Source organism: Chaetodon auriga, chromosome 20, assembly GCF_051107435.1.
Source record: "Chaetodon auriga isolate fChaAug3 chromosome 20, fChaAug3.hap1, whole genome shotgun sequence".
Classification (NCBI taxonomy): Eukaryota; Metazoa; Chordata; class Actinopteri; order Chaetodontiformes; family Chaetodontidae; genus Chaetodon; species Chaetodon auriga.
The window spans coordinates 15,272,389-15,297,869 of record NC_135093.1 but is presented as its reverse complement, the minus strand read 5'-3'; the positions used below and the strand labels follow the sequence as shown (position 1 = coordinate 15,297,869).

The 25,481-nt window shown below is 44.3% G+C and overlaps 3 protein-coding genes and 1 non-coding gene across 4 annotated transcripts; 2 read left to right on the top strand and 2 right to left on the bottom strand.

Moving 5' to 3' along the window:
* Positions 1-123: 123 nt before the first annotated feature.
* Positions 124-6,986, top strand: LOC143339181 (uncharacterized). The gene is made up of 7 exons (XM_076760271.1): positions 124-313; positions 1,251-1,453; positions 3,436-3,537; positions 3,684-3,779; positions 3,885-3,995; positions 4,319-4,442; positions 4,560-6,986. The coding sequence occupies exons 1-7, from the start codon at positions 286-288 to the stop codon at positions 6,629-6,631; spliced, it is 2,736 nt and encodes a 911-aa protein (XP_076616386.1). The 5' UTR covers positions 124-285; the 3' UTR covers positions 6,632-6,986.
* Positions 6,987-8,364: 1,378 nt separating this feature from the next.
* trnar-ccu (transfer RNA arginine (anticodon CCU)) lies at positions 8,365-8,437 on the bottom strand. The gene has a single exon. It is a non-coding gene; the product is annotated as a tRNA-Arg (tRNA).
* Positions 8,438-8,826: 389 nt separating this feature from the next.
* On the top strand, positions 8,827-17,013 carry wdr45b (WD repeat domain 45B). The gene is made up of 10 exons (XM_076759592.1): positions 8,827-9,015; positions 10,218-10,292; positions 11,307-11,408; positions 12,342-12,429; positions 12,797-12,891; positions 13,239-13,429; positions 13,531-13,616; positions 13,791-13,892; positions 14,065-14,186; positions 14,706-17,013. Exons 1-10 carry the CDS (start codon positions 8,949-8,951, stop codon positions 14,810-14,812), a joined length of 1,035 nt encoding a protein of 344 aa, XP_076615707.1. The 5' UTR covers positions 8,827-8,948; the 3' UTR covers positions 14,813-17,013.
* An 827-nt stretch (positions 17,014-17,840) lies between these two features.
* foxk2a (forkhead box K2a) lies at positions 17,841-25,376 on the bottom strand. Its single transcript, XM_076759591.1, has 9 exons — positions 24,887-25,376; positions 23,385-23,579; positions 23,135-23,276; positions 22,617-22,763; positions 21,265-21,458; positions 20,943-21,145; positions 20,529-20,786; positions 20,233-20,430; positions 17,841-19,538 (listed from the first exon to the last, which is right to left on the bottom strand). The coding sequence occupies exons 1-9, from the start codon at positions 25,180-25,182 to the stop codon at positions 19,312-19,314; spliced, it is 1,860 nt and encodes a 619-aa protein (XP_076615706.1). The 5' UTR covers positions 25,183-25,376; the 3' UTR covers positions 17,841-19,311.
* Positions 25,377-25,481: the final 105 nt, after the last annotated feature.

Here is a 25,481-nt window from a genome sequence, read left to right as displayed (position 1 = left end):
ACTAAAAGTTTTTATTCACACGATTTAGAAAAAGCAGGTTAACGTTATCGTATATGACAGAGGCAGAGGGAGAAAGAGGAACACAAGCGGAACTCATCAAAGCCTGCTGCCTCCCGTCGGATTGTTATTCCGGGCGGAACGCAAAGCAACCGTTGACGCATAGAGATCGCCTGAGTGACGAAGAAAGATCTAAGAAACAGCCTACGTAAAAATACTTTGTTTGACTTCGGTCAAACGACGGATATCCCTTTTCTAAGTGTAATGTGACTGCAGTGAATATAGAAGATGGACGGAGGTATTTCTCAGTTGCCTGGTGAGTAGAAACTGCTACCGAGAGATTTGTTTAGCTAGGCCGCAATGCTGCCCGCGCGCGGGAATGCCATTGCTAACTTTGCCAGGAAATAGTCGGGTTTTTTAACTAAAAGAAACCCCACGTAACGCATTTGAATCAAATGTTGACTTGAATTGGTATCCAGCTGTTCTCTCTACAGTGGAAACAGTTCGCTAGCTTAGTGGCATAAGATACATTAAGAGGCAGATTTGGGATACGTGCTAACGCTAAGCTATGCGTTGTGCTAACTTAGCTAACGCTAGCTGAACCGGCTGAAAACTAAATCAATTGTTTAAGTGACTGCTGCTTTCTAAAGAACGGCCACAACCCCGCAACAGTTGTGTTAACAGATATAACTTCGTGGTGGGTGTTTGCAAATATCTGAAAAATGCAGTTGTGCCACTGTTTATGATGTATTAGCATGTTGACATATTACGTTAGCGTATTTACATACGTTGAGCTCTTATCATAGAAATAAAAGTAGACTCATCCGCCTCACCAGAGTTTACCATCAGTGTTTTGCTGAGTTTTCAAACAAACAAAAAACCTCACTGTAACATTACCTGACAACACAGCTTTGTCATCAGGTTATGGATTTATGGTTGCCGCACCAAAGATTGGACAGGAAAAACAAAGTCAGCTAATAAACGGAATTCTTGGTTGGTTCAATTAATCAACAAATACGCCAGACCCGAGCTTTACGTTACAGTTGTATGTGATGATGGGTATATTTTTTGCATCTCCTACTGGCGTGAACTCCGCAAACTGATTCTGCTGCTGAACATTTGAATTGTGGAGCTGTATTTGTTTTGTTTGTGATGTTCACAGCTTTCAAAAATGACCTTTGAAATGTAATTTGAATGTGTTACTGTGTCAGCTTTTCCAACATTTTTAAAGAAGTATATTTCCCTGTTTGCAGGTCACTCTCTTCCCCTCTCTGCCCTGCGACTCCTGGTCCCACCGATTCGGCTGGTCTCTGCAGCCATCTGGCAGACAGTGGAGCAGAAAATTGTGTCAGATTATGGGCTGCTTGAGGAGTTTGTATTTATGGTTACAGAGATTGTGCCTCAACTTCTCTCCACGAGACAGCGGGCTGAACTCATTTTGGGTCTCAGAGCACGGGTGAGGAAGAGTTGAAGTTCTTGTTTTTCAAAACCACTGAACCGTAAATCAATATGATAGATTTTTGCAGAAATATTAGTGCATAGCTGTAGTAACTGGTAGGCAAGAGGGGTATGTAAACATCACACAACCATCAAAACAACAGTTGAAACCCTTAGTCTCACCCACAAACTGACCAATCAGAATTCAAGGCAGACACATAAAACCAAAAGATTGGAGGCAAAACGATAAAGAAATTCATGGTACTCATGTGTCGGCCAAATATGGCCAAATTTTTTTTGCTGCATTTTCCAAACATAAGCTTGGCACAGATGGATGATATGAGCTGATGACGTGTCTCCACTCTCATAGACTTTTCTGTATTTACAGCTACATATCGCCACATATTCATCTTGATGCAGCAGTTTATATGATACAGTTTGACACTGATTATGACCAAAAGCTTGTTCCTGTGGTTGTAGAGGTATGCTAGTCTCTGCTTGGCAGCTGCATCTGCTTGCTTGATTTCTTCTTGTCTGGCCAGTATGGGTCTAAGTTCTCAGACAGGGTGGATAATGTTGTCAGGGTTTTCCAACCCATCAGCAGCTCTGTGAGACTGACTCTGGTAGAAGAAGTGGTTGTGGCCCTGTCTACCTTCAGAACCAGGAGGGGATCTTCCTGGCAAAGAATCCCTCTTGCTACCTTCTATAGCCCTCTCCGTCTGTCCATTACTTTGGACATAAGGCAGACTAGATGTTACATGATAAAATCGTATTTATCACTGAACTGTCTGAACTAGTGGAGGTCACTTATCGCTTATTATCTTTTCTTGAATACCATACATTGCAAAGGTTTTCTATGATCTAACTACTGGTTGCCACTCATAGCTGTAGGATCTCAAAGTACCTGGAGTCTGACACTACCAGGCTTTGTGTACTCAAACAGATCTGCACCTACTTTTTGCCATAGCCTGGAAGGTAACACAGTTGGCATTAGTGGCTCTTTCCTCTGCACACTTCTGTTCTCTCTGCAAAACTTGCACTGAGTTACTTTTGTTGCTTTGTCATATCAAATTCTTGGCCACCACACTGACTGAGTTGGCTCCCATACCGCATTTCACTAACTTTTGGTGACCATTTTGAATCCTTTCTGTTATCTCTGATCTCAAAGAGGTAGGAATCGCAATGCAGTTACCCCTAACTGCTAAACCATCTACCTCTGTCAACTCTCTTCTCACCTTGAAAAATCCCCTGACTGTCTGAAGTATTTTCTGTTCATAAGATGGCCAGCCTGCCTGGATGATCTTCCTCAGTACCTGGACTAGCTGGGGGTCTATGGCTGTATGGTCTCTGACCTCTTGTATCCTCCTGTGGTATAGCTGGGACGTGGCTCGTGACTCTGTCTATATGTGCAGCCATGTCATCGATTGACATGTCAGAACTTTGCACAGGGCCCCTGTGAGGAGCATCAGTTACTGATAATATCTTTCCTGGTGCATTTTCAGTCTCTGCATTTAAGTGCATGAGTCTTATCAGCAGCCTCCCGCATCTTACTGAGACATTATCAAAGTCTATTGTTTGTTAAATGTACCAGGGGTTTGTGGTTGATGATCATTTTGAACTCTGCGTTATCCCGTTGATTTTGGCCATGTGGTTGACCATTCCAAGAAAAACTGCTTGAGCTCCAATACTTTTTGAGGCTGCAGGAAATTTTCTATCGTAGTCACTTTTTCTGGGTCGGGTCTCACACCACCCTCCTCAAACATCTACGACTGTAAGCAAATCTGCCACCATTTGAATCAACATTTAGATTGTACATTTAGATTGTAATCCCATTCATTACAATCTGTGTCTAAACAAGGTGTCAGTCAGGAGGTTTGGTACTTTGCAGATGGTTTAGACCCAGTGTGAATGTAAACAGAACAGCGGGCAGATGAGCAGTTTGGGGTAGTTTTTTGTTCTCGGGATCATTTGTTTATAATTACTGCTGTCCTGTGATTGCAGCTGATCCTGGAGTTGTGTCGCTCTGAGGAGACTGCTGACCTCCAGATTATTCAGCCACATCTTGACCGAATGCAGAATCTCAGATCTCTGTGGAACGTCGAAGTGAGTCTGAACCAACATGCCAGAATGAATCTGGAGTTATTATAATTATATTTATTAATTTAAAACAAGAAGTTCCAGGGCTCATATTTTGACATTACAGTTCTCTGAAGTGACATCTATCATTTTCAACCATGTTTTCCTCGCAGACTGATAATGCAGAACAAGAGGTATCTGACTCACATTTCATGGGCCTTGTCCAAAATCTGCTGAGGGATCCTGAAGAGAGAAGAAACTTTTTCCAGGTACATTTTGGTGATGTGGATATTTTACTGGGAATTCTTTATTTTATGACGCACCCTTTTTTGTCCTGTACTCGAGAATTCACGGTTTTTATGACTTGTTTCCAGGATGTTTTCCCAGGAGACTTTGGCCCCACATATGATAAAGCAATCCAGACTCTGATGTGGCTGTTTCTGTCCAGACTTGAAAAGCTTCTTCCCACCCAAACTCTCCAACAGGTAGACTTTTGTGTCAGTTCAAAAATACATTATCATGCACAGCATATTTTGATTTGAGTGTTTTATGCTCCTACACTAAAGACGTTTAGCTTCACAGGGGAGGGATGGGATTTCACTTTGTTTACGAAGGTTTTTATTGCTTTTGTTTTTGTATCTGATTGTCACAAGCACAGGTTAAGTTTGACAGTCATTGCAGTGTTGTAAAAATTGTCAGATGTTTTTTTCTTTTGCTTCATATGCATTTGTGTATATAATGGAGATCACCTATGAGGAGAATTCAGTGCTGTTGCCTCACATCAGTTTTCCTTTTTTTTTTTGGTCAGATTGCATCTCTGCTCAGCGACGCCTCGTCTGTTTTGAATGAGTGCATGGAGACTTTCGCTCAACCCCAGGAGCTCAAAACTTTGCTGGGCACTCAGAAAGACCTCAGCCAGTTAGAGGACACAGGTGAGCTTCTCAGAATGTCAACGACCTGTTCACAGAATATAATAGATAATCAAAACAATAGCACAGTTGAGTAGTTTTCTTTGTCAATTTAACGGTTCTTATGATCCCTCTTTTCAGAATCTTACGTTGTTGACAGCGGCATCTTGTCAGCTCTGTGTCTCCCTCCAGTGGAAAGAGTTGTGATTGTCAATGAACAAACGGAGACGGACACAGAGAGCGGCCTCGTGTATACAGTCTGCACAGAGATGGAAGTGGAATCTGAGAACAAAGAGGTTTATATGGAGGGAAGTGGGAACTCTGAACAGTGTGTGCCAAACCAGTGGTTTGGTCTCGGCAGTGAGGTGAAAGCAGAAATGGATACTGTGGTGGTCACAGATCCCGCCGAAGGCACAGAAGCGAGTGAGGGTGAAATGGCAGACGATCACCAAGGCGACCAATCGGGAACTCTGATCATCGGGGAGGACGGCCAGGTGACTGTCCTTGATGGTGTGGAGAAGAAGCCAAATAGACGTGGGAGGAAAAGAAAACGTCCTGCAGATGAAGACTTTGAGGTGCAAAGTAGAGCGAGGGGCAAACAGGAAGACCCGGACTTTGACGTCTTGTGGACAAGACCAGTGCGAAAGAACCGAGGACTCAAAATGAAACGGTATCTGTCGCAGTGGAGGAAATCAGGAAAGAAACAAGGCAGTAATACCACGAACAGTAGCCCTAAAAAGTTCGCCAGATCCCAGGGTTCAACCAAAAGTAACGACTTGGACGAGAGAACATGCAAAGTGTGCGGCAAGGTGGTGAGTCGTGCCAAGTTCTTAGAGCGTCACATGAATCGACACTCAGAGGAGCTGCCCTATTCTTGTCCTGACTGTAAGAGGTTTTATAAGAGCCTGCGTTACTTGCAACAACACAGATGTCCAAATCTGACAAAAGCAAAGGCTGGAAGGAAAGCACAGGAGCAAGAGACTGAAGCAGAGGAGGGGGAACAGTCATCCAGCGGGGCTCTTGGTGAGGCCGTCAATGACGAGCAGCCGTCAGACAACACGTGCCAGGACCCCGATTATTTGCCCTCTGCAGAGAGGAGGTCTTCCAAAGATTCGGGACAGAAAAGCCCTGAGGGGAACAAAAGTGTGATAGAAGGCCCGTTCTACTGTCCTCACTGCAGCGCCGAGTTTAAGTGCAAACAAACTTTTCGGTTCCATTTAAGAAACATTTGCTACAACGAGCAGCAGGTGGATCCAGAGAAGCCGGAGGATGTTAAGCACTGTTTCAGGTGTGACGAATGCGACAAGGCATTCAAGTACAAATCCACATTGGATTCCCACAAACAGACTCACAACCCGCTCTACTGCGAAGTGTGCATGAAGCTGGTGCGCGACCCGGAGGCACTGGCAATGCACAAAGAATCCCACACTCCATTTCAGTGCAACCAGTGTGAGGAGAACTTCCCCGTGTTCAAGGCTCTCCATAAGCACTACATCGACGTCCATAATCCCACCGAGCCTTTTACTTGCACCCACTGTCAAACCACTTTTGCCAGTTTGAAGCGTTTCATCAGACATGAGTGGAAACACACCGGCTACCAACCATTTCAGTGCCCTCACTGCAGTAAAAGATTCAGATCGTACTCCGACCTTGTGGAGCACCAGAAGAAGCACACTAAAGCATATCCGTTCCTCTGCTGGGAGTGCGGCAAGAAATTCCGGCATGGCGTCACGCTGACGCGGCACGTGGAGCGCGTGCATCACTCGGGTGAACCTGTGACCGAGAAACCCACGCCGAACTTCCCCTGCAGCCAGTGCGACAAGACCTTCACTTCCAGAAGATGCCTTCTGAAACACGACAATTTCCATCACAAAGGGCTGCGCTTCCCGTGTGAGCACTGTGGAAAAGGATTCTTTGGCAAGGACGCTTTAGTGAGGCACACTTTGATCCACACGGGCGAAAGGCCTTTCAAGTGCGACGACTGTGGTAAGTCTTTCAGATCGGCTGCAGAGTTAAAGATACACAGGAGGTACCATACTGGAGAAAGACCGTTTAAGTGCAACATCTGTGAAAAGGGTTTCGTCCAGTCCTGCTTTCTAACCTTACACATGCGAACCCACACGGGGGAGAGACCGTATGTTTGTGCGATATGTAGCAAGGGCTTTTCTAGCTTGCATGGCTTAAAAAGACACAGGAGACTTGTTCATGCATAGTTAAGGTTAACATGATGCTCAATTCCTGTGGGGATGCCATGTTCAATGATCCGCTATCGAAGGAGCTCAGAGGGCAGCGTCAGATGTAGACGCGAACACAACGAATCTGATCTTGCTCGTGGACACTGTAGCAGTGTGGATGTTGAAGGACATTTTCCTTAAAACACCTCTGAGGCTGTCAGAGCTTGAGTTGTTGAACTGTGTTATTGTATGTAATGCATTATAAAAAAATGTAACTTTTGTTTTTTACAGAAACGTTTGCTGTAGTTCTACATAAGATTTGTATGTATAAATGATATAAACCTTGGTTCCTTTGGGAATTTATTTCTTTTTCTTGAATAAATTAAACATTTGATTCTAAGTGTCTTGATTTACTCAAGAGTGAGGTCAGTCATGACATTTTGAGCATTTGATTTGCTTGAACGTCATTTTGGGCTGGATTCCGTGCAGGGAGAGAGCTAAGCTGTTCCTATGGTAAGCACTGAATAGATACTGTTTTATGGGAAGTACATCTAATGGGATTTTTGGTCTAAAAGGGCAGACATGTCTCATGCAATTGTCTCATGATCAGCAAACAATGAAAGACATTGAATGTGAGGTTTGGATAGATGAATAATGGCTGAACTGCATGTACAGTGAGGGAAGTATGTGATCAACATGTCAATAATTTTTTCATTAAACATAAATTGTTTTCAGTGCATCTACTTGCATGAAACTGAGACCAGACATGGGTATCAACTCAAAACTACACAGATAAATAAACTGGGACATTCCAGTCTATAGCGACAAAGTGGAATAACAAGAAAAAAAAAAAAAAATTAGAACATGGTAACTGACTGAATACTTTGAGAAGTATTTGCTTGTATGAAGAAACTACTGTCCCAGTGTCGGTGGGATTTTTTTTTTTGGCCTACTCTTCCCCAGAGAGTCTTTAAATCTTTCACATTCAGGGAGGGGGGTGCCCACTGGTGAATCTTGATCTGCAGTTCCTTCCTCATGTGTTCTACGGAGTTTAAGTCTGGTGCTTAACTGGGCTGTTCCAACATCTCTGCAATCTGAAACATATTATATGGATTTATGATTTCTTGTGTAGTTTTACTGAGTTTCATGCAAATAGCTGCATAGGAAAAAAATTTAATGAACAAAAGTTTGCTGTGTTGAACACTTCTTTCCCCCACTGTAGCTGCTTCAGTGTCAGGGTCCTGGTGTTCCTCGTGGCTGACTGTAGCACTTGGAATAGAATGAAGCTGTCATTTGTAACCATCCATAACATAACAGTATATGTCTGAAAGCATAGTGAAACAGGTGCAAAGCTTTAATATTCAAAACACGCTTTATAACCTACTTTTATAAATTCATTGTATCCAGCCATTTTGCAGATTTTTAGAGGACAATTGGTAGATTTTGAAAACATCCATAGTATATCAGTACAGCATCCCACAGGGCATCAGAAAACTACCATATATCAGTGACTCAACTGATTGGTATTCATTTTATTATACTGCTTTTTTTAATTTCATATATATTAGTTTTATCTTTAGACCTTGAGAATCAGTGACATTAATGGTTATGGAAAGTTAGATTGCAGCACCAAGAGGACAAAGTGCTCATAGCCTAGTTGACTGCTCACTTGAAGAAACGTCTATTTTTACTTCGCGCTGTATAGATTATAACAACAACTATAGTTTCGTGCTATTCCACCGAAGCTTTGAATCAACGAGTCAAAACAATTTCACCCCAGATGGGACTCGAACCCACAATCCCTGGCTTAGGAGGCCAGTGCCTTATCCATTAGGCCACTGGGGCTAGATAGCTGTACTTGTGACATTGTCTCAACAAATACAATACCTCGTAGATGCATATGGTTTATCACATATTTTGAGCTACCAGACGAGTTACATGTAGTGCATGTTAGCGTGACTGGTCGTGATACGCTATGTCAACAGCCACCTCCGGCTCTGTAATCAAATAATAGATAACGGCGTCTGAAGTCGTACTTTCGTGATTAAAATGCTTCTTTGATCAGCGCTTGTCTCACAAGCATTGAGATGTTAACTTCTAGTTAAAACCACTGGTGAAAATAATAATGAAATTATTTTACTGTGAAATATTTACTCAAAATCGTAAACGAAGTTAAATGAAAACTCCCTTTGATCTTGACTGGTGACAGCTCTCTCCAAGCAGGAACCAGCCTCAGTTGTTTTCCTTCTTTCTGCCCAGCAGACTCCAGAGGGATGGTAGCCGGGTAGCTACTCGAGCACCAGCTGTTGGATTAACTTGTTAGCGTTATTTGGCATTCGGTTGTTCTGTCAAAATAATGAATTTACTACCGTCTAATCCTCACGGCAACGGGCTCCTTTATGCTGGATTTAACCAGGATCATGGTAAGAAGCGGCGTTGTCATATTTTTTCCCAAGTGGAAATTGGCAGCGTCGTGAATGCTAAGCTAACATCGCCAAACTAATGTCTTCCCAGAACATAAATCAACCATAACATTGTCTAACAACAACAGCTTCATATTTTCTAGGCTTGAAATTATCAAACGATAATAGTGCTACGCTGTTACCTAGCGTTACGTCAAAGTACCGAACCTTTAGTTAGTGTTAGCTTTAACTGGCTAGCTTCCTGAGCTAGCCAGCTAAAGCTAACATTACCTTAGCGTTTTTGTTGTCAGCTAACCAACTTATGTTAGGTCAACGTTACAACGGTTGTTAAGATAGACACAGACATGCAGTTTTAGTTTAAGCGCTCAAATAAGCACAGTGTGTAGGCAGCAACTGATATCGGTTAAGTTAACTTTGAAGCTAACGTTAGCTGAATTTCCATCGATCATTATGCGAGCCGTGTCTTGGTTAGCCTTACTACTGCGACGCTAGCGTTAGCTAGGTAACAGTTTGCTAAGCTAAATTTGACAGTTATTGCTACATTATTGTGCTCTTGTTATGTTGTTACCCACTCCAGTCCTTTTCGGGGACTCCACTTTTCAGAAGTAAGGGCATTTTTTGTAGATTGTACATTGGAGTATGTCAATGTTCAATTTTACTGGTCATTTTTTCTTCGCTCCCCACCCACACACGCAGGCCGTAAAGTTAAAGTATTCCTCACGAGTGATCGAACTTAAAATTCACATCATTGAATGAAATTACTGGTACCATCCACCTTTGTTGAAGGTAAAGTCAGTGTATCATGAACGGTAAAGCAACGGTAAAATGATCAAAGACCTCAAATGACCCCTTAAAGAACTAGCTTTGGCACCCAACATCACTGTCGTCATATGTTAACCTAGGATGTGCCAGTTTTATATGAATTCCACCACAGGTTGATCATGTGTCCCATGCTGTGTGTCACCGCTGTATTGGCTTTCTGCTCTTTTATCACTGTGTTTGACCACTTGGTCCAACTGAAAGAGCTCCCCAGTGACATCATTATATCTGCTGTCAATACTGTAAATGTTGGGGGGGTTGGGGTGATTCCACCCTGAAAGATAATCATGAAAAGCCCCTGACATGACAACAACTGTTGATTAATGTAGTTTTAATTAGTGATCAATTTCTGATAGCTGTTAAATCTTTATGTGTCTCTCCAGGATGCTTTGCCTGTGGAATGGAAAATGGATTTCGTGTCTACAACACAGATCCTCTTAAGGAGAAGGAGAAACAAGGTAACAAGCTCTACAGATTACAATTATGATGGAAAATAATTGTTCAAGTTTGTCAAGCATTTTCACCGAACAGTGTGCCAAATTGCAACATATTGATACTGAAGATATTAGTGTTCAAAAGGTATAATGAAGATGTGTTAATCAGCTGAATTTGTCAGTTACGCCTTCATTCATAGAAGCCTGTGTGAAGGTAGATCACAACAATAATTATTTGTTGAATAATGACAGAAGGACAGGAGCAGGGATTTAGAGTGAAGGCATAACTTTGTTTTAATGCACTGCACTTAATTTGCTTATGTTTATGTTTAAATATATGCAATAAAAAACATGGATTGTGTGTTGTATAAGCTAAATGACAAATTATTTATTACTTTCCAGGCAACTGTTTGGAAAAAATTTCCATTGCAAACTAATAATAGAGGAATCGGAGTGTTAGAGGAGGAGGCTGATTTGAAGTCCTCGTGCAAAGCTGTTTAGCTTATGAGTGCAGAAAAAGTCAAACCAGCCAATTCTGCTGCAGGAGCAAAGTATTGCATCAGAATTGCAGCTACTTAAATATGGAGGGATATAAGAGGAAGTTTCCCCCAAGCGTGGCTGAAAATGTGACTCTTCACATGACTTGCTCCAGAGTCACTTCTCTAACTCATTGGATTAAACTGTAGTGGGCCAGGAGCTGACCATGGATTTGTTCACAGCTCCAAGAGTGGTCTTTCGTCATCTTTATTCTATTCTTTACAGCACGTAGCAGTTCTCTGTCCTGCTGATGTCATGTGTGCTGTGCACTGGGGTGGGGGTGGGGGTGGGGGGGGCAGTCTCATTGTGTGGAATGCAGAGAATTTCTTGTCATTGTGGTCTGTTGTGAAGAGCTGAGCCATCAGAGATGAGTAAGCAGTAAGACTAAGAAGCAGTGCACAGTTTACAGCGAGCTGTGATGATAAGGTCTGCAGCTTCCTCTTACAGACATTATAACCACAGTTATTCTTGATGTTCACTACGGATGACGTTGCCTTGCAGAGTTCCTGGAGGGCGGGGTTGGCCACGTCGAGATGCTGTTTAGGTGTAACTATTTAGCACTGGTGGGAGGAGGAAAGAAACCCAAGTACCCAACCAACAAAGGTATGTCTTGTCTTCTTAACTGAGCGATGTTAATGGATTGAATTTGTTTCCGACATCAGCAGTGTTGTTTGGACTGGACTTCCGCTCGGCCTCTGTTCCATCAAGTGATGGCTTGTGGTTCCATTTTCAGGGTGTCTGCAGGTTCTAAAAAGCAGTTTCCTCAACAAGGCCATAGAAAGTGAAATGTTTTCTTTTGCCTGCCATGGGTTGTAACGTTACTTATTAAATGTATGTGATTACGGATCTTTTGGAGACGTTATACACTTAAAAACTAAAAGTGGGATTGTTGTGACAGTGGGTTGTGCTGCAGGAGGCTGTTCAATCCTTTTTGTGGAGTTTCAGTCAGCAGCATCAGACCTGCAGCAAGGACTCACTACTGTTAGCTACAGTAGCTAAGATGCTCATTAACTCATAATGAGCAAGAGTTCATTTTAGCAAACACTTCAATCACTATTTGGTCATCCATCTGTCCATTTTATGTGGAATTATGTATTGTATACGACTGAGAAGTACTGAAAAATATTTCATCCCCTCTGGTTTTCATGCTTTGGCTGCTATGATCGTGCAGCTCCGGTAAGCGCCATGTGGATAGTGTTTAGATTGACGCCGACATTAGAGCTGCTCTGCACTCTTCATGCTCTGATTTTGCTTCAGATCCTTCATAATATATATATGTATGTATATATATATTTTTTCTTTTTGCCTGTATGTCTTAAATTGCACTCACGTTGGTCTTTAAAAGTCTGAAATTGAACTGGTGAAACCTGCAGAAACCCTGTTTAATTTCCTTCTGTGTGCTATTAAAAAGTCTGGATTGAACTTGCTGAACCTTGCACAAAGCTCTGTAAAGTGTCACACTTGGCTCATTTTATTCATGTAGGCTTTTTTATTTTATTATTTTGTTTGTTTCTTTTTTGTTTGTTTGTGCTACAGTGATGATCTGGGATGACTTGAAGAAGAAGACAGTTATTGAGATTGAGTTCTCAACAGAAGTCAAAGCAGTGAAGCTGCGGCGTGACAGGTGAAAACATCCATCACTAAAAGCTTTTAAAAGCCGGTTCATCACTTCAGGCAGTGTCTTCAGTCATTTTCTTGGTGTCATTTATTTCATTATGTGTGACGGTTGCAGAATAAGTGTTGTGTAATGTATTAGTTAGTAGAGTTGAGGTTCCTCTTTTGGCACAACCATATTGTTTAGGCATACATCTCTCCTTCAAAAACATTTCTCAGTTATATCACACGGCAGTGCTGGGATAATGAAGCAGCCGTGCAGGTTTTTAGCATGGTACTGCTATCTCTGGAATTGATTCTGTTATTCATAATCAGCTGTAGAGGAGATTTCTTTAGCTTAAACTTTAGCCTGTGTGTTTGTTCTGCTTTGTTCTTAGGATCGTGGTGGTCCTGGACTCGATGATCAAAGTCTTCACCTTTACCCACAACCCCCATCAGCTGCATGTGTTTGAGACCTGCTACAACCCCAAAGGTTTGTCCGCTCTCAGGCTGTAAATCAGCCCGCTCTGCTCTACACAGTCTCTTGAAAGCAAAATGAGTGGGATTTGTCGGTTGTGGTTTGTAAACACAACATTCGAAGTTGCGCTCGGTTATTGGCTGGGAGCTACACGCCCACTGCCCAAAGTTTGATGCCCAGAAACATCCCAAAAAAACATGCAGAATAAGAAAACACAGGCAGACACAAACACCACCACGCTCCTCTAAGAGGGATTAGTTTTGTATTCGTTCTTTTCAACAATTCTGCAGCCATTAAAAAGAGTCGGTATAAACACGGCACAGCTTTACACGATAACCAGCCTTCTCCCTCTTTCTCCTCAGGTCTGTGCGTGCTGTGTCCCAACAGCAACAACTCTCTGCTGGCGTTCCCTGGGACTCACTCAGGCCACGTGCAGATAGTGGACCTGGCCAACACCGAGAAGCCCCCAGTTGACATCCCCGCCCATGAGGGGGCGCTGTGCTGCATCGCTCTAAATCTGCAGGGCACGAGAATAGCTACTGCATCAGAGAAAGTAAGCGAACCGTAGGAAAGAAAACAATGTGGCAACACTTGTTGTGCTGTTTGTTTGTGTTGTTGCTGACTTGAGACTCATCCATGTTGTGTTTCCAACAGGGGACTCTTATTAGAATCTTCGACACGTCTGCAGGTCAGCTCATACAGGAGCTCAGACGAGGCTCTCAGACAGCCAACATTTACTGGTGAGCCGAGTGAGAGTGTGGATGACGCTTTGTCACCACAGCATGACCTCATGAAAAACTAATGCATCTTGTGTCCCAGTGTTGACCTGAGTGGGTTTATTAGCACGTGGCTGAGCTCTCGAGAGCTTCTAGTTTTCTTGTTCTCATCATTTCCGTCTGCTCTGTCTTTCTCAGCATCAATTTCAACCAGGATGCGTCCCTCATCTGTGTGTCCAGTGACCACGGCACAGTGCACATCTTCGCTGCAGAGGACCCCAAAAGGAACAAACAGTCAAGGTCAGTCTCTGCTGAAGGCTTTCAATGGTTTTCCAGCCACGTGACATTCAATCTGTCCACTGCATAACTATGAATTCAGAGCACGATCTGGATTACGGTAAAGTGAAGTGAATTGTGTGTGTGTGTGTGTTCCAACCCTCTGTTGTCATTGACTATGTCCTCCTCTCTGCAGTTTGGCATCAGCCAGCTTTCTTCCCAAATACTTCAGCTCCAAGTGGAGCTTCTCCAAGTTCCAGGTGCCCTCAGGCTCTCCCTGTGTGTGTGCCTTTGGAACAGAGCCCAATGCTGTTATAGGTGAGTTCAATTCCGAACACGCAGCTTTTCAGGACACACCAGGGACTCATCTTATTGCTGACTGACCTGAGCCAGGCAGTGTATGACAGTGTGTGAATGCTAGCTTGTGCTGGAAAGAGCTTTGAGTGGTCAGTAAGACAAGAAGAGAAGATAAACGGTGAAATTATTACATGAGGTAGCTTCTGGGTATGTAGGAACATGATGTCCGTGTTCGTCGCCCAGCAGACAACAGTGGAAACGGCCATCAGTGGGCACAGCATAGCCTAGATACCAAACATAGACAGCGTTCATATTCTGCTTACACATAATAATTCAGGACAGAATTTAATGAAGGGACTCTGACTCTGTACAGCAGGGCTCAGTCAAGGCCTTCAAATCCAAATGTGTCATGTGACCATGTGATTGCTCCTTATCGATGCAGCACGAACCACGATGTAGAATAACAGAATTGTCAGGTTTTCTGTGTGTGGCTGGAGTTTGCTGACGGAGTGTGTCCCCTTCTCTCCCTCCACCACACAGCCATCTGTGCTGACGGCAGCTACTACAAGTTCCTGTTCAACCAGAAGGGGGAGTGTTCCAGAGATGTGTACGCCCAGTTCCTGGAGATGACCGATGAGAAAATATGACCTTTGACCCCCGCCCCCTGCAGACTCACTATTACACAGCCTGTTTTTTTTTCTGTCTCTTTGCTCTCTCTTTTTTTGTTTTTCAAATTTTGGAGAAGGCAGGGAAGGTCCCTCGTCGCACTTCTCCTTATCTCGACAGACTCTGTGAAAGAGCGTCAGGTGGAGTTTCGGGGGAAACCCTCGCAGCAAAGATGAACGTATGGACGCAGACTTTTGTCTCACAGACTGGTGAGGATTGTCTCCGGAGAGGAGGGACACATACCGACTTGACTCCAACACCAAACACTAGACAAAAGAGGGAAAGTTATTTTTTTGAATGGACAACACGCCGCTTTTTAAGACGTCTTCCGGGGAATTTACAAAGGATGGCTATTTTTAATCACATAGATGATCCTGATAGATAGACAGATTGAAAATACTGAGATTTTTGTCAACTAACACCACCTAACTGAACTATAGGGAGTGCCTCGAGACTGGAGAGAATCTGTATGTGTGCACATATTACTGTTGTCATATATATGTGTTTGTGTATATACCAATGTACCATATGAGGTGTTCGCAAAGCAGGATCAGGAAGAAGGGGCCGTTTTGTTTTTTTTTTCTTCTTTTTGGCGACGTCTGTCTTTAAGGTTCATAGTAACATCTGGAACACTGATCTTGCATTGTGAAGCGTCACCTTAGTATTACTAGATTTTCTTATATTCACTGTATAAACACAACACGCCAGACTGAACTTCTAACTACAGTATATAGAACTGTACAGAGTAGCAGCAGACAAAAAAAATTAACATGTATTTTTGTTTTGCTCTTCCTTTTTTTTTTCATACATTGTGCAATATAGTTTTCCCTAATTGTTTTTTGTTAAGAGCTTGTGAAAGTTGAGCGCTTTTTTTTTTTTCTTCTTCTATCAGACCAAGAAAGCTTAAAGAAATAGTTTGCCGTTTTATGGGAAATACGGTAATTCGCTGTTCAGCTGAGAGTTAGAGGATGACGGTTGGTAGCACTCTGTTGAAGCTAAAGATGAAGCTACAGGTTAGCTCAGTATTAACACTGGAAACGGCTAGCTTGGCTCTCCAAAGGCGAGTAGTACTTCTAAAACTCACGACTTAACACGTTATATCATGTAATTATGAGAAGTTGTGGTCTTACGAGGTAATCTGTCAGATTATTTTTTAAGTGTTATTGTCACCACGAGGTTTCACGCAAATTAAACAAAATGAGATATCAGATGTTAGCTGGACAGAGCCATGCTAACTCTTTCCCCATGTTCCCAGTCTTTATGCTAAGCTAAGCTAAGAAGCTGCTAGCTCTAGCTTCATATTTACCTGATAGAGTAGGATTGATTCTCTCGTCTAACTCCTGGTAATAAAGCGATTGAGTGTATTTCCCTAAAATGTCAAACTTTGTCTTTAACACTTTGTGAAAGTTGTTGTTCCTCCCTGAACAGGAAAGCGTCCGAGCCAAACACACACACACACACACACACACACACACACACACACACACACAAAGGCACGCTTTCAATCTTAAAATAACAAAAACCAGATCAGTTTTTGATGTGATTTTTTTTTTTTCTACTCATCAACCCAAATCAATTGTAAAAAATCAGAATATTTTGAACACGGTTCAAGATCGCACTTAATGTTGATACATTAGTAGCCCAGTAGGATTAAAGTCTTCTTGAGGATGATTGGTTGCTCCACGTAGTTTTCGTGGCACCTTTTTTGTTCAAATCCTGACAGCACTACCTTTGAGTGCTGCTTATGTGTCGAGTCATTGTAACTCTGAAGTGCTTCATGTCCCTAAGAGCGTTGATCAGTTGAGCGAATGCAAATCAGGGACTCTGACGAGCTTTTCTGAAGCCCGTGGCCATAAACAGGAGATCTGTCCAGTGTGGATCCACCACAGAGGAACATGTGGACGAGCAGAACTCAATGTTAAGTTCTTTTTTCATTAGTCATGGCAGTTGACATTTGTTGATTCATTTCAAAAACACATTTCATTTGTGTTGCTTTCTGCATTAGACTGTACGATTGCAGGTGTCACCTTTTGAACACAGCACTTGGCGGTCGCTGACCACAGCGGGGACGCCGCGCGAAAGCGAAAAGCCAGTTTGTTTCTGACACACTCAGAATGATTGTAAAACCTGCATTTAAAATGTGTGAATTAAATGTAACATCTGCTTTTACAGTTAAACTTTACGGGCTGTTTCATGCCTTTTATGTTGCGTAGTTGTCGTTCACTGTTGTGCTTCAAGGCCCAGAAGCATTTTGGAGTGTCCTAAAAGTCCAGCTGACATGAAAAGGCATCTTTTGTCTGTCAATTAGTAAGTTATATATCGGCTTTCATGATCTTATTTCGATATAGCCAATCAAATCTTGCATAAAGCAAAGACAGAGCAGGCATCGCACTGCTGCCATATTTAAAAGGAAGCCTCGTTTAAGGGTTCAGTGTGCTCCGAACAACTCGGGTCACACAGGCAGAAGCGTTCAAACCAGTTCTGAATGGACCCTCTGAGGCCGATCAGATGTGGGCCATGTAGTTTCACTCAGTCGCAGCAGGCAGCAGTGGCCTCATTTTGCCTCCCATGAAAATGATTTCTACGCAGCGAGGCACACGGGTTTGGGAAAAAGAGAGCACTGGTATAGATCTGAGTTGAATAAACCTCTTTTCACAGCAGACAAACCAACTTCATCAGCTATGGCTCAGCTCCATTAACTGTCCCAGTAAGCCATGAGGGTGAGCCAACATGTTAACGTTCAGTGGCAGCAATCACATCTGGGCTTTTCCTGCCATGAGAAGCCAAAAGATATGCTATCAGTACCAGGAGGGGACATGTTCAGGCTGTTTCTGCCCCTAAAGGAAGCTGACAGTTCAGTGGAAGTATTTCCACCTCTGTGGCACACACACTTCCTCTAACCGCCTGAGCAAACCGTGTGGAATGCACGCCGGCGTCCTCCTTTTCAGGACAAACTCACACCGTCTTTCCTCGCTCTGAGAAAAAGAAAGAATCCTTCACGCAGACAGATTTGGACTTTGCATTTGCCCAGCAGCTGAGGCTTTTACTCAAAGAAATACAAAGTAAGAGGTTATGTGTTTTAAATAAATTTATAAAAAAAAGCATTTACCCACTGAAGCAGAACAAACACCTATCACTTGGTTTTCCTCGTGTAACATAGAATACAATCTGAATAGACCGTTTAGTAGCCCGAACAGAATAAAAGAATCAAGCAAAGAGACTGCCAACTTCAACACAAAAGGTAACAAACACAGCCCGTGATGACAGGGGGGGGGAGAGGAAGAAAACAAAAACAGAGCAAATGAAAAATACGAAAGGAAAACAAGAACAACTAAGAAAGGTTTAAGTGCAGCACTGGTCAGAATCATATAGCGTAGATTCAGTCTAAATTTTCTTCAGTTCCATATTCAGATAATCTGCTCAAGTACATTGTCTCTAGATCCGTAACATGCAAGCTCGATGAAGCATATGGTCAAATACGCATGGGAATATACTTTCTATCTCATATGATATTTTGTAAAATATGAAAAAAATCTGTCGATGTACAGTGATAAAGAAACTTTCCTTTGCGCGCATGAGCGGAAAAAGAGAACGCCCGCTCCATAGATAGTGTTTTCTTGATAGGAACGCAAAAAAAAAAAAAAAGGGAGACTACATTCATCTCACTGAACAGAGTCCACGTACAAAAACAACCAAAAAAAAAAAGAGGGGGGGGGGGGGATTCCCAAAACATGGTGCGATGTTTAAATGATCTTAAAGACCCCACTTAGTATAGCTTTTAGTTTATCTTAATTATTACTAGATAGTATCTGTGCCTTGGGAAATGGAGAAACACTCAAAAAAGATCCAAAGATACACTTGTACAACAGAATACTGCATATCTACTCACGAAGGGGTTAGGGAGGTCGACATGGAGGCTAGCTGCCGAAGATGGGAATGTCCACACGTACATACACACGCTTCCCTTTGCGGAATACACTACTGGTGATTTCACTTGGTTTGCGTTTTCTATCCGACACAGTTAAGCGCTTGTCTGTAATGCTACCAGGATGAGGCTCCGCTCTGTCTTTGGGGAGCTCCGGGACCCCTCGCTTAAGTCGTTCATGATCTGGAAATCTGGATTTTGAAAATCTTGTTCTTCTTCCTGTGCTTCGTCTTGCCACCTGGGTCTCAAACGTCGGGGATTCACAGTCGTCAGCCGCTCTTTGACCCCCGTTTTTCAATTTGGTCTTTAGTTTTTGCATCGTATTTCGTGGTCTTAAATATATGGAAGAGGGTCAGGGAGGGGGGGGGGTGAGGAGGAGGTTTTGAACATTCTGTAGTCCTGCAGGTGTTTCCGCGTCTCTTCTTCTTCTTTTTTTTTTTTGGCACCTTGGAGTAGATGATAACCAGGTAGGATGGAGGGGTGAGAGTGAAGGAGGGGTGAGGCTCAATACGTAGAGGAGAGCAGGGGTCAGGATGCAGATCGGGAGGGGGGAGGCTACTTGTCGCCGATCCGTTCACTGACCCCTCCTTCCCCGGCTCTGTCCGTGGTGCCGTTGTTGGTGGCGGCGTTGTTGGCGGCAGCTGCTCCACCCTCGTCTTCCTCCTCCGTTTTCACCCGCTTCGTTTCGGGCTGGTCTTGCAGTTCTCCGTTCTGCCTCTTGGTGGGGAGGGACGCCGAGGCGGAGGCGTGGGCCGCCAGGAGGTGAAGAGGGTTCGCGATGGCTGGAGGAGAGGAGAGAGGGTCAGTGTTTTTTTTCTACCACACATCATCATCGATTCTTGACATATGATGTTAAATAAGACGCAGTATTCTACATATAAATATGCACAGGTCGCTGGACTTCGAAGGAGCAACCTGGGGAGCTCTGGAGCAGAGACATGTGGGCAGAACCTGACCTAAACACACAGAGTCACACCTGATTCTGCTCTGATCTGGAGTCACTGACCCACAAGAGGAGAGCTCTCCAAACTTTTGGGATGAAAAAGCAAAACTATGTTCAATCTTGTTCCTCACATGGTCTGCAGCAGCGAGCCGCCGAGGTGCTGACCTCCACTCTTGGGTGGTCGTAATTAGTCTCTCCATCAATGCTGACTGCTGAGTGGAGGGGAAATATGCTGGACTTCATAAATGTACAGAGAGGAGAGGAAAAAGAGGAGGGACTGGAGGGAAACAGCACTGAGGTCACTGAGGAGCTGAACTGAGCACAAGCACACACATACTCAGACACAGCCAGTGCCTGCAGGTGCTTGCTAGCTTAAAGCTTTGTACAGGTGCTGTGGATGCTTCAGGAAAATAAACACGCAGGTTGATCTTGTGGTCAATCTTGAGCAAGTAATGCAAAGCAGATTCAGTCTTAGTTGCTGTGTGTGTGTGTGTGTGTGTGTGTGTGTGTGTGTGTGTGTGCGTGTGAGTCACCTGTGCTAGCAGCAGTACCGATGGGGACCAGGTGGGTCCCGTTCTGTGTGATGGCCTTTATTGGGAGCTGGTGCTGGCCGAGCGGGGCTTGTTGCACGATGGTAACTGTTGTCAGAGGAGCAGCCTGAGAGCTCTGCATGATGCGACTGACTCCACCTATAGACGAGGCCGTGATGGATGGGACCGGCTCCACTTTGACTACACATGGAAAAAAAAAAAATCATTTCACGCTCAGTTCAAACAGCTGCACCGCAGCAGAACCTCAATAAATGGCGGCCGTGTGAATCGGGTCTCACCTTTGATCTCTTGGTGCTCTCCACCTCCGTTCTCCTGAGGTTCTGTGCTCACTGCGGCAGTGGGCTGTCCGGCGACAGTTGCCATAGTTACGGCTGGGATCTGGTGGACGACGTGCACCGTCTGCATGACGGGGGCGGAGCTAACTGTTGTCGTTACAATGGCTGGCGTCGCCATGGCATAGGTCACAGGCTTCATGGTCGTTTGAGGCATCTGGCGCTGCACGGTGATCAATACTGGCTGGTTGTTGAGGGGGGAGCCTGTCAGAGGGCAGAGCCGCAGGTTAACGGACACACTCCTGTTTCTACTGTCATTCACAAGAAACCCCAAAACATCACTTGTACACTGCCACGCCATCCCTTCAACCAAGACGTGTGTGAAATGGTTCAGTGAGGGACGAGAGAGTGTTCGTTTACCAGGGGAGTTCTGTGCAAAGCGGGCCTCTTGGATGACGGCGAGTTTGGGCTGGACTGCAGTGGTTTGGGTGGGGGCTGGAGGCGGGGTAGGCTCTGGCTCCATGGGGACCGGTGAGCCCTCTCTGGACAGGCTGTCTGGGGTCTGGACCCCACTAGAGTGTGCAGACAGTGCCCCTGTGTGGTTGGGAGAAGCTGGAGCGCTCCTGGGACAGGAAAAGAAGCAGGGCTGATTGACATATATTGCCCAGACGCTGTGCTCATACTGACATCGACAACACCTCTGAATCAAACAAGCTTGTGTGTGGAATAAAGTGCTCTTTACCTGGAGGAGAGAGGTCCCACGGGGGTCCTGAAGCAGGGCACTCCCCTGGGCCGGCGCTTCCTGAAGGCCTGTTCTATCAGCTTGCCCTCAGAGGCGGGGTCGATCCTCCAGAAGGAGCCTTTGCCCGGCTCCTCCTGAGAGCGGGCCACTTTGATGAAATAGCGGTTCAAGGACAGGTTGTGGCGGATCGAGTTCTAAAACACAGACACACAGAGCATTACTAAAGACTCCACACTAGTGCACATTGTACAGATATGCCTGATTACGTTTATATAAAGAGCATCTTTGATACTGAAACGTTCCTTCGAGATGAAGAAAGAAAAGGGTTTGACAACACAAACTGAGAATGGCTTGACATGATGCTCCATCCTGCTGAGCTCCCATTACCTTGACTCATCAGACTAAGTCAACAAAGACAGGCCAAGTATAGCCAAAAACACAACACTGAACCAAAATGTCTCACTTATGAGCGCCAACTTTTAGTCAGAACAATTTTCAACATCTGTCAAAATCGTATTTAAGACATTTCAGACATATAAGACTTTTAAAGAACCAATGGAAACCCCGGGACACTGAGTGTGCAGCACATGCAAGTGGAGAAAGCAAGCAAGGCCGGAAATGGTGCAACACAGCAAGAATATTTATCCACCCAGAGTGTAAATGTTTTGTGCAAACTGTGAGCAGCTCCTCCAGTTTTTTGTGCATTGCATTACAGAACAATACTGTGCATCATCAGCACATAAATCAACTGTTTTCAACCAGTATGGAGTCTGGTTTTCGGACACATCTTTGCAGACCAGCGGTGGGCCGCACTCTAGTTACTGACACCCTGATGACAGTTTCACGACGCGGGTCGACTTAGCACATGTTAGACCCATTCATGAGACAGCTGTCACACTGGTCGTCAGTGTCAGCAAAGACTCCAGCCTGCAGCACACTTCCACACATTTCAGTGCTGAACCATTATTGATGATCAACAGGTGGATGAAAAAGGCACGAGCCCACCGTGACATCTTCAAATTCATCCGTGCAATCGTTTGCAAACAAACCGTGTTTACTGACAACAGGTTTCCAAGCTCATGCACTAATATCCTTTATCCAATCATGTGTTCACAAAGTGGTGAACCTCGCTCCATCCTCGCCTGTGAGCAACTGAGCCTTTCCAGGATGCCCCCTTCATACCCAATCATGATACTATCACCTGCAACCAATGAACCTGTTTACATGTGGAATGCTCCGAACAGGTGTTGCTCCTGTCCCAACTTAAGTCGTATTTATGTTTTACACAGCGTCCCAACTTCTTTGGAATCAGGGTTGCATGAACAATGGTACCATATAGTGAAGACTCTGACCTGCCATCCTTTATCAGCTGTTCTGTAGTAGGGGTAGTTCTTGGTGATGTGGGTGTATATTCCATTCAGTGTTAGCTGTTTATCCGGAGCCATGGTGATAGCTTGGACTATTAGTTGTGCATATGAATATGGAGGTTTGGAGTCATCCTGTGAAAAAGAAAAGACAGTTTAGTTCATGAAATACGAGGCATGATCAAGTTATACATTTCCTCGCTCTAGTTTGTTCACATGCACGGCATGAACACACGGACTTAGACTCAGCAAAGTTCAACCAGGTTCTCTGCTCCAAAGTCTATGTTATTGTGAGCGTTGGGCAATTTTTAGACTTCAATGAGTAACCAGGGAGGTTCACAGTGCTCAGGCACCAATAGGAGCACACAGAGCCTCTCTGAAGTCTGCCGCCTTCATCCTGCACCCTCTTGTTTGAGATATCATCTTCAAAATAAAGCAAACACGCTAACAGCTCTCATCCACATTTTCATTGGCCGGTTCTCTGCTGAGCACTGCTCCGCTCTCACCTTTGGGCTGTCTTCACCTGAGGCTTCTTTGTCATTTTCTGATTGGGAGTTGTCTCCTATTAGGTCAGAGGCCAAAACACGGCCTGTCCTGTAGCTGGAGAGTCCCGCCCCCCGCGGACTTGATGGACAGGAGTTTGCAGCACTGCAATAAAAATACGTCATTCTGATCAATATTTAGGCAGAATTATCACTGTGCACGTAAACATGTTGTTTTGAGCGCTGCACAAAACTCAGATAGACCTGCTCTCACCTGATGGTGCCCGTAGGTGAAGGCAGTGGGCTCATGAGGTGGGCGATGTTGTCAGGAATGTTGATGGTCAGAGGGGAAATTTGGGGTTGGACGGGCTTAACCGGTGATTCCGGCACGTTCCTTGGCTCCTTCTTGTCATTGGACAGGGCTGTGAACGTTATCTTTATACTGGTGCTGGGGAACCGGAAACAACACCTGAGAACGAAAAAACAAGCACATAAAAATGAAGTGTGTGTGTGAAATGTCGCTGCGTTTCCATTTGAATTAGCATGTGTACTTGTCTACATGGAAACACAATTGCACTGTACAGACAGGCCTCCTGCCTGGCAACAAGCAGGACAAGGAGGTCTAACTGAAGCCAAGATAGGAGCACCGAGATTGAACCTCACACAGTTTAAATATGGACGTCCACCATGAGCATTATGTAACACATCATGTCTAACATGTCCAATTTATTATTAAGGGGGTATATTTGGACCAGTGGCTGACAGCTTAAAATGAATTACTACTAAGGCATGGTGACATTATTGACATTTCTTCCCTAAACATTTAGGAAGATCGAATGCAAACCGTGAGTTATGATACCACAACAACACCTCAATATGAGTATTTGGGGAATTACAACTGAAAGAGGATAAGGCTGACAAACAAGCTCAGCACTGTAAACATGCTGATGGAGAACATGAAGCCAAGTTGACATTGAGCCAGATCACACTAACTATAGTACTAACCTTAGTTCACGGTTGCTGTTGTAACGCTATGCCACACGCAAAATGGTGTTGTAAAAAGTATATAACAATAATTCCACACCACTGTGCCTGTAAGGAACATCTACCTGTGCTGTTGGTCAAAAACATTACATATGCAAGCACAAGCTCACCTTTTAGCTTGTGCTCCTAGCATGCTAGGTGGGACAGCAGCAGCTGAGAGCTACAAGAAGTTCTCTGATATGGAGAACAACTCAAACCAAATTCCTTTACAATTCGGCCATTTTACAGGTTTCTTCCTTTGCCACCAGTAAATACAAACAATGGAGAACAGGTATTATGACAATTTTTAATTTTTTAGGGACCACTCTGCAATTCCGCGTGTATGAAACACACCAGGGAGGTGAAAATAAATACAGCTAATTTAGCTTCCACATAATGCACACGGAAGTATGAATAGACAGTGCACTACTTCTTAGGAGAAGAATGACGTCTCACTGACTACTGCTTGATGGGCGACATGTGTGCCGAATGAAGCAGAAACGATTAACAGAAGGTCGTGATTCTTATTCTGTGTGTTCTTGCATTTGGTGCTGAGCAAAGGCATGATATGCGTATTTCACATGGAGATTTCGTGTGACGTTATCGCCATACAAACGAGCCGCACGCATCAGACTTGACACAGCACGTGCAACATCGCTGCAGGACAACAAAACAATAACAACACATGAACCGACAAATATGTAGATTTTTTTTTTTTTTTTAGTGCAAGCCAACTGGCAATAACAATCTTACATTCGTGGAAGCTGGAGAGGTGGAGCCCCTCTTCTCTGGAACACCCCATCAACAAACACCCCGTTTTTTCCGAGGCATCGGAGATAGAATTCCCCCGTGCCAGTGCCATCTTCTCCCGCGGTGAATATTTCGAGGTGTCGCCGAGAGATGAAGCTGGAGTGTCCCATGCTGACGTCCACCGAACCCTGCGAAGAGTTCCGGCCGATGGTGACCGACCTTTTCTTCATCAGATACTCGAATTCTCGGCCCTCCAGCCGGGCTACAGCCGACCCCGACATACCGCTTACCACCGCCATCTTCAGAGGTATCTGGTGGAGATTTGGAGATGTGTGTTAGGCGGAAACGTAGAAGCGGTTGCAGGGAATAGAAGAGGGGATATTTTTTTAGTTTTGTGGAAAAGGGGGGATCCAATTTTACACCGTGGAGAATTTGGCTAGGAACGTGCCAGACCGGGGACACAGCGGCTCCGACCCACCGCCGCGAAGAAGAGGAAAAAAGAGGGGAATGAACCAATCAAATGCAGCCAAACGGACGGAAGTTCCGCGATCGACAATCCTTTCAACCAATAGGAAACCGATATGCGCAGGCAGATGTG